The sequence below is a fragment of the Peromyscus maniculatus genome, chromosome 5, assembly GCF_049852395.1.
Source record: "Peromyscus maniculatus bairdii isolate BWxNUB_F1_BW_parent chromosome 5, HU_Pman_BW_mat_3.1, whole genome shotgun sequence".
In the NCBI taxonomy this organism is placed as follows: domain Eukaryota; kingdom Metazoa; phylum Chordata; class Mammalia; order Rodentia; family Cricetidae; genus Peromyscus; species Peromyscus maniculatus.
Genome location: NC_134856.1, coordinates 104,587,460 through 104,596,498, shown reverse-complemented (window position 1 = coordinate 104,596,498; position 9,039 = coordinate 104,587,460). Strand labels below are relative to the sequence as shown.

Here is a 9,039-nt window from a genome sequence, read left to right as displayed (position 1 = left end):
TTCACTTCAGTAATTTGTGCAGATTGTTGACACATCACTCTGCTGATCTTCACTACCTAAAGCTCAGTGGAGAGAGACTTCCATCTATCTATGCAGAATTCACACCAAATGACCTCCATCTATCTATGCAGAGTTCACACCAAATGACCTCCATCTATCTATGTAGAATTCACACCAAATGACCTCCATCTATCTATGCAGAGTTCACACCAAATGACCCCCACACTGAATTCTGCATATATAGATGGGGGTCATTTGGTGTGAATTCTGCATAGATAGATGGAAGTCTCTCTCCACTGACCTCCTTCTGTCTATGCAGAGGTCACAACAAATGACCTTTATCCATCTATGCAGAATTCACACCAAATGACCCCCATCTATATATGCAGAATTCACACTGAATGACCTCCATCTATTTATGCAGAATTCACTCTGAATGACCTCTGTCTATCTATACATAGTTCACACTGAATGACCTCCATCTATCTATGCAGAGTTCACACTGAATGGCCTCCATCTATCTATGCAGAGTTCACACTGAATGACCTCCATCTATCTGTGCAGAGTTCACACTGAATGACCTCCATCTATCTGTGCAGAGTTCACACTGAATGACCTCCATCTGTATATGCAGAGTTCACACCGAATGACCTCCATCTATCTATGCAGAGTTCACACTGAATGGCCTCCATCTATCTATGCAGAGTTCACACTGAATGACCTCCATCTATCTGTGCAGAGTTCACACTGAATGTTGAAGGATGATGTGAGAGTAAATGAGAAGATACCTGGGTCCCTCTCTCTTTGATCTGACCCTCGTATCAGACATAGGCTGCTCACCCCCAGCTGTACTGTGTGAGACTGTCTTTACCTGTTTAAGCCTTTCTTACTTTATTAAAAAACATACACAAGGCATAGAAAATACTAACAGCCGTTTCAAACCTCCTTTTCTGAAGCAACATGGCTCCTCCAATCTTACTGAGCATGCCAACATTCAGCCAGGTGTCCTTCCCTGTGAATCAGGATAAACGGGCTGAGAACTGCATAACCAAGGGTCAGAAATTTTTGAAAATGCATTGTGAAGGAGTCATTCTTCAAAGAGAAAGATAAATACAAAGAGACAACACAATCTGCCCAATAGAAGGAAAGAAAACAGAGCATCAGAAGGAGGACACTCTGGGCAGCTCTCAGCTCAGGGGGAGTTCTGTAGAGAAGCTTGGCCTTCTGAAGGTAGAGGACCTGCTGGTGGTGCTTGTGGAGAAGAGATACCATGTAGCCACTGGCCCCTCCCATGGCTCCCTGAAACACTGCATCTCTCAGGACCTTAAGAAGGAGAAACATACTGTTTATTTTCTGACTTTCTTTTTTGAAATAACAGTATAAACTATTGTTACTCAGTTGTAATGTATTTGTGACTCTGTTTCTGATGGAGTGGAGGAGGTTCATGCTGATCAAGGAATTGAGAATCCAAAAGAAGAGCAGGGAGAGAAGCATATACCATGTGGACCTCAGTCTGAGCCTCCCCCACCAGGAGTCTCTGGGGCTCATGATGATGGCCTGGACCACAGTGAGGAGACTGCTGGTGCAGATGGAGAGGCCCCGGGCCATCCTTTCTAGATAAACAATAATGTGACAGCCCATATCACCTAGGAAGTGTCTCAGACCTAAAGCTGCAATTGTCGTTGGCATGCTCTTGGAGAAAAGCGTTATCATATTTGTAAAAGCCAAGTGCATGAGAATAAGGTGCATAGATTTCTTCCCAGAGCCCACAAAAGTGCATATGTGATTCACAAAAACAAAAATATTTACCACAGTGCCAAGTCCAGTTATAAGAAGGAATATTGTTATTTCACTAATATTAAAAAACATTTCTAACTACATGGGCAGAAAATTTGGGATCTTTTAAGTAGAGTTCGAGGAAATGATATGTATCTATAAAATATATTTTATATCATAGTATGTTTCTGGTACATAAAAGATAGCCCTGACATGTGCAATAGAAAAGATTTTCTTCTTTAATCAAAAGAATCCTACTATTTTTCTTGTTGTCTTTATGGGGCATCTTGTACCTTAAGTGGAATCTGTGGGAGAAAATAAAAATATTTGAAATTACAAAACATATTTATATTAGCAAATAGACTTCCATATTAGCAAAATTAAATCACATGTTTAAATGTTTACATATTCCATGTATTTTGAACCTCAGCATATGTTGAAATAAGCTCAAATGCTCACCAAATACCTCCTTGCATTTCCTATTTAATTTTGTTACCACCTCCTGTCCCGCACACCTAGTGGACACTTCTTTAGAAAAAAAATGCGAAGCATGGTGGCTTACTTGCTCTTGAAGAAGGGTGGGGCAGGAGGATGACTGTAGATTCACTATAGTCATATTCAGCTTAGGCAATATAGAAAGTTTCAGGTCAGCCACAGTCACATAACAAGAACCTGTCTGAACCCTCACCCCATGAAAACCCTAGAACAGTCCAAAAAGCAAAACAAAAGTCAATATGAAAGAAAACAACCCTATCTTACTGCATCAGCATTAGTATCTTTCAGAGTGAGAGACCTTTCTTTTTCTGTAACACCTTTTGCTTTGTTACTATGTTGATTTTCTTTTAAAATGAATATAGCAAAGATCTGTTTTATGTCCTGTCTCTAGTTACTCTATCTTTGACTCATATATCTTTATACTCCAGAGTTGTGTGCCTCTATAACTGTCTTTTATCTTTTATCTCCAAGATCACTGGCAGCAAGAAATGTGTGAATATTGGCTTGTTCCCAAGTCTGGGATGATGCATCCTCATTAGTAGAAACACTCACAAAGTACTGTCTTTCAGCCTCAGTTTCCTTGACTGCAAGATGAGAGATTACAATCTGTAGCCAGACATACAAACATAGCATCTTGGAATTTGAAATTCTCAGCCCATAGTGCAATAAAGCGCCAGGCATACTATTAAGAACAGCTGTAACTGGTATGTTTAAATAAGAGTTGATTAAAAATTTAGTCAGACATCTAGAATCTTTTTTTTTTTTTTTTTTTTTTGGTTTTTCGAGACAGGGTTTCTCTGTGTAGCTTTGCGCCTTTTCCTGGAACTCGCTTTGGAGACCAGGCTGGCCTCGAACTCACAGAGATCCGCCTGGCTCTGCCTCCCGAGTGCTGGGATTAAAGGCGTGCGCCACCACCGCCCGGCTGACATCTAGAATCTTAAAAAAACAAAAACAAAAACAAAATTCAAACTATTCCCCAATACCCTCATGTCATTAACAAATATATTTATGATTTTATGATTTTGGTCTAGTGTTTCCCATCTTCCCAGGATTCCTACCTTAATGTTAGTGAGGACCCAAAGCTCCAAATCAGATTTGGAGTAAGCTTTGAGACACCTATTACAATACTTCCAGCAGTTTTTGACCAACAATTTGAACAGTAGCAGGGACAATAGGGAATTACCTCCCTAAACAGCTTTTGAATTATTGTTGGAAACTACTTAAAAGGGTATGCTGTACATTGAGTTAGGTAACAACTCAGGCAGGCAACTGTGCCCATTTCAGACACAGTTTTCTCAACTAACAATGGCAACAGTGCTTGATGCTTCAGAAAACTAAGTCTAATTTGCAATGGATTGTATCAATGCATAACCTGGCCAAGATAAAGAATATTTTTCAATACTAATTGTTAACAGTTTTCTCCATCATACTAGTATATAATGATGAAGTTGATTCAGAGGTACAGTATGTTATTTATGAGATTAGGAGAGACTTTGAGCATAAGTGCAGGAAAACATTTAAGATACACACACACACACACACACACACACACACACACACACACGAGGGCAGGGATTTGTAGAATTAAGATCTTAATAGGTTAAGAGAAAGTTTGTCCATATGTAAGGGACAAATATGCCATGAAGACATTTTGTGAAACTGGTAACGGTGCAGTCATGGTACAGGTGAAGGCAGAGCTTACAGAAGAGAAGGGTTTCTGGTTTGTTCCCCCCTAGGAACTGGAGACGTTCTTGTATCATTCTTATTCTCCCCAAAAGGAAAGATGCAACACATGGAAAGACCCTCCCTGAGCTCCCCAAAGGGACTGGGTCCTGCTGTGGGATGTTAATGTATGTCCTGTGGGAGCCCTTCTTGGGTTCCTTGTGGCGTTACCCAGCAGGTTTGCATAGAGGATGATTAGGACCATGGGCCTGAGTGCAGGTGTCTGAAATGGTCTGCACTTGGCTGTACTGGGGGATGGTCTGTATGTCAAGTTGCTCTGATTGGTCAATAAATAAAACCTGATTGGTCGTGGCTAGGCAGGAAGTATAGGCGGGACTAACAGAGAGGAGAAATAAAAGAACAGGAAGGCAGAAGGAGACGCTTCCAGCCACTGCCAGGATAAGCAGCATGTGAAGATGCTGGTAAGCCACGAGCCGCGTGGCAAGGTATAGATTTGTAGAAATGCGTTACTTTAAGATATAGGAACAGTTAACAGGAGGCCTGCCACGGCCATACAGTTTGTAAGCAATATAAGTCTCTGTGTTTGCTTGGTTGGGTCTGAGTGGCTGTGGGACTGGCGGGTGACAGAGATTTGTCCTGACTGTGGGCAAGGCAGGAAAACTCTACCTACAGGGTCCTAAGCATGGAAGCCTGGCACTTAACCATCTTTCCAGCCTGTGGTACATACCTGTGGAGATCAGGTTTGCCCAGCCCTGTGCCTCACCGTCAAAGAAAAAGGAGCTGATGTGCTTCAGAGGGAAATTTTGCAGCCCCAGGAGGAACATCAAAGAGTGGTCAGGTGTGCTCACTGCAGGGCCGAGGTGGAAGACAGGCTCTGGGTGAGTCTTCTGGCCGGGGGAGCCTTCCAGGGCTGTGTTTGAACCTTCTGGATTCAGTCTTGTTTTCAACAACCTGTCACTGGGCTTCAGTTTTCATAGTTCTCAGTGTGTAGGGGAGAAAGAAGTTCTCTGGAATCTTATCCCTGGGGCACATCTCTCTCCCTCCACAATTACTACATAGGTTTCTTCTAGAAGCTCTTTCAGACTTGATTGGAATTTAATTACTGTATGTAACAAACTATAGAAGTGATCCCTGGAAGTACAGTCTGGAGTTGAATTACTTTAATGGACATGCAGTGAGGAAGTGAACAGCAGCTAGGTTCTGAGTCTCGCTGCCTATGTCTCCAGTCTGTGTCTCATCACCGTCACAAAGTTCTGAAGCTGGGAATTAGAAAAGGACTTGCTTTACAGGCACAGAAAAGGCGACATCCTATTTTTTTCCTTTACCTGTTCCACACCTGAGAGTACGACAAATGTCATCCATCTCCGGAGATTCCACTTTCTCAGTGGAAAAAATCTCAGATACACAGTTGAGAGCAAGAGGCTCTCCTTGATATAGGCATCTTGATGGTACTGACATGGTGCTGGTTTTACCAAATGAGTCTGGAAGTGTTCTTTTACACACCATGGTGAATAAAGCCTTTGTGTAGTAGTGGCCCTTTTCCTGAATAAATGTTTGGAAGAATTCATGAGGGAATGCTCTTGGGTTTGGAATTTATTTTCATATCATGCAGTAATGTTTGTGCATAAATATTTAATTTATTCACTAAAAAAAAGCTTCAGATTTTTTAAAATGCTCTTTGTTTTGCTGTGTTTCTTCCCATGTTGTGTGGATCTGAACCCACAGAAATCCATCTGTCTCTGCTTCTAGAGTGCTGAGAATAAAAATGTGTACCACCATGCTCAGCCAGAGCTTCCGGTTTTTATGCTTTCTCTACCTGCCATGTTTGTAAATTATGTTTTCTTTCAAATAATTAATCTGCCTGGCCTATGTTTTAAATTTTATCTTGCAATATGAGCCTACTGTTCTCTGTCGGTATATTTTCAGTAACATTTTTTGATGTGTTATCTTAGGATTTCTATTGCTGTGATAAAACACCATGACCAAAAGCAACCTGGGGAGGAAACCTGGAATTTATTTTGCTTCCACATCCAGGAAACAGTCCATCAACAAGGGAAGGGAGGCAGGAACTCGAGGCAGGACCTGATGGAGAGGCCATGAAGGAGTGCTTCTTGCTAGTTTGCTCTTAATGGCTTGCTCTCTTTGCTCTCTCATGGCACCCAGGGCCATCAGCTCAGAGGTGGCACTGTCCACAGTTAGCAAGGCCCTCCCACGTTAATCGTCAGTCAAGAAAATGCACCACAGGCTGGCTTACAGGTAATCTGGTGGGGGCATTTTCTCAATTGAGGTTCCTCTTCCGAAATGGCTCTAGCCTGTGTCAAGCTGACATAAAAACTACCAGCTCATGAATGCTATACTAACATGATTCTTCCAATACATAATTCATTGAAAACATCAGATTTTGGAAAACAGTATACACAGTAGCATGCTTCCTTACGACACTTCCTGGACACTTCCTGTTGCTCCCCCTCCTCCTCACTCTGTCCCTCCTGCCCACTGCTTGCCGCTTCTTCCTCCCTCAGTTAGCCTCATCCTCTTTCACATCACATGTGTTCTATTACCCTCTTTTCTCCCCCTCTTAAGTCCTCTCTTTTCCTTCCCATGGCCCCCTCTCCAATTTCATGACTCCCTCTCAGATATACAAATATAAAAATTTAAATCTGGGATTGATATAAGAGAGAAAATATGCAGTATTTGTCTTTCTGAATGTGGATTATCTTGCTTGCCACAATAATTTCTAGTTCCATCCACTTTGAAAATGTCATAATAATTTTTTTTCTTTACATCTGGAATGGAACTCCATTGTGTATTTGTGCTTCTTTATTCCTTCTTCTGCTGTGGAACATCTTGGCTGATTCTATTTCTTGCTTGTGATTCCTCCTTGCGTTTTTGCATTCCTTCAGGTCTGATTTATGTAGACATACACGTGTTTTCGCCTTTAGAAATCTGAAATTCTCATTACTCTTCAGTACCAGCTGTGCAGTGCTCATGTTCCTTGCTTTTGGGATTTGACACCATCTTCTGGAGACTGGTGTCTGTGAATACAGCAGGAACTTCCCATTCTTTAGAACTGTGGCACTCCATGTACTTTAATTGTTCATCTTTACTTCCTACGAGGACATTTTTGTGTCTCACTGTTTGGAATTGAAAGAGGCTGAATGCTGCCCTTTGAACTTTTCTTTCTCCCTTTCCTTCCCTTCTGTTACGTTCCCTTCCATTCCCTCCCCTTCCCTCCATCCCCTCCCTTTCCTCCCTTCCTTTTCTTTCTTTTGGTTGCCCTGAAACTTGCTATGCAAATCAAAAATCACACTAGCTTTGAATTCATGTGCGTCTGCCTCCGGAGTGCTGGATTTAAAGGCATGCACCACCACACCAGGCTTTTCTTTTCTTCTCTTCTCTTCTCTTCTCTTCTCTTCTCTTCTCTTCTCTTCTCTTCTCTTCTCTTCTCTTCTCTTCTCTTTTCTTCTCTCTCTCTCTCTGAATTGAGAGAAGCTGTAGGATGACTTGTTAACTCCACATGCACTGCAAGAAGTCTGGGGCTACTCTTTAATCTTCCCTCTGTCCTTTTCTTAAGTCACAATGTGCAGTGTCTCCTTTAGTACCTGGAGGGGCTGTCACAGAACCTCCCGACTCCTCAGTGAGCATGCCAGCAGCTAGCCAAGTGGAAATCCTTTATTATCAGGATAAAGGGGCTGAGATCAGCATAGCCAACTCCCAGAAACACCTTAGCATTTAGTATTATGGAATCAAGTGTGAAGACAGACCCAATGTAGAAGGAGGAAATGAAATCTCCCAAGTAATAGAGGAGGAAACAGGTCATAAGAACGAGAACACTCCATGTAGCTCTGACTTCTGGGCTGGCCCTATTTGCAAGCCTGGAGCTGTGAAGGTAGAGGACATGCTTGTGATGTCTATACAGGTGGAGAGCCATGGACCCACTGCTCCAGCCCATGAGACTTTGAAAGATGACATCACGAAGAGCCATGAGAGACAGAAAAAGCCATTTAACTGTATACCCGGATGGCAGCATATAGCAATACTCACTGTATAGCCCAGCTCTAGATCTGTTCAGACTGCTGCCTGCTGTGATGTAGTAGAGCAAGTTGGAGCTTATGAGAACATTAAAGATCCAAAGGAGGAGGAGAAAGGGAAGAACTTGCCATGAGGTCTGTGGTTTGAGCTTTCTCCACAAGGAAGTCCTGGGACTGATGGTGGCAGCCTGGACCACGCTGAGGAGACAGGTGGTGCAGATGGAGAGGCCCCGGGACACCCTTCCTAGATAAACCAAAGTTTTACAACCTGCGTCACCCAGAACATTTTTGAAATGAAGGCCTGTGGTTATGTATTGGATCCCTGAAGTACAAAGAATGATTATGTTTGGAATCGCCAGATGAGTGAAGATAAGGTCTATCGGTTTTTTCTCAGAACCCATGATAAACATATGTACATGTCTCATAAATAAAAGGATGTTTCCTAAAATTCCAAGTCCAATAAGAGAAAGGAAGATTATTTGCTGGATGAGATCACTCCAGATCATCTTTTGACTTCATGATGAGAACTAGGGAAATTCATTTTGAGAAACACAAATGAGTGAAGCCGACATTCTTCACCTCCCTGGACTGTCTCTGTGTTACATGAGGAATTTATGAAATATGAACATGTACATGGTTCTTTTCTAGCAGGCAGATGATTATTGTCTTTGCTTTTCTTTTTCATTTTCTTATTTCCACTGACATGCTGATGATAGAGATATTTTAGACACAAATTCCACATTAATTCATCTATTTGCTTTTCCAAAAAAATACTTCTTTGTGTTCCTCACTTCTAAAATTTACATGATTATTTTTTCCTAGAAAAAAACTAAACATGAGCAGCGTTGCACAGGAAATGTGCAACTAAATGTTTTTAAACCAGCGTGACCCCAAGTATTGGCTTCTCTTTCGTTTTCACTCTGCACACCTGTTGTGTATCAGTTTTCTTCAAGATTAAGACTTTGCTTCTTGGAGCGAAGCTCCTTGAGACACATGATGTTAAAGGGAGGTAAAAAGTGTTCTAAGGGGCTGGGGTGAAACATTTCATTCTACA

The 9,039-nt window shown here is 41.9% G+C and overlaps 1 protein-coding gene and 1 pseudogene across 1 annotated transcript; both read right to left on the bottom strand.

Moving 5' to 3' along the window:
• Positions 1 to 975: 975 nt before the first annotated feature.
• On the bottom strand, positions 976 to 1,881 carry LOC102927155 (vomeronasal type-1 receptor 4-like; annotated as a pseudogene).
• A 5,707-nt stretch (positions 1,882 to 7,588) lies between these two features.
• On the bottom strand, positions 7,589 to 8,512 carry LOC121829683 (putative vomeronasal receptor-like protein 4). The gene has a single exon (XM_042278719.2). It carries the CDS (start codon positions 8,489 to 8,491, stop codon positions 7,589 to 7,591), a length of 903 nt encoding a protein of 300 aa, XP_042134653.2. The 5' UTR covers positions 8,492 to 8,512.
• Positions 8,513 to 9,039: the final 527 nt, after the last annotated feature.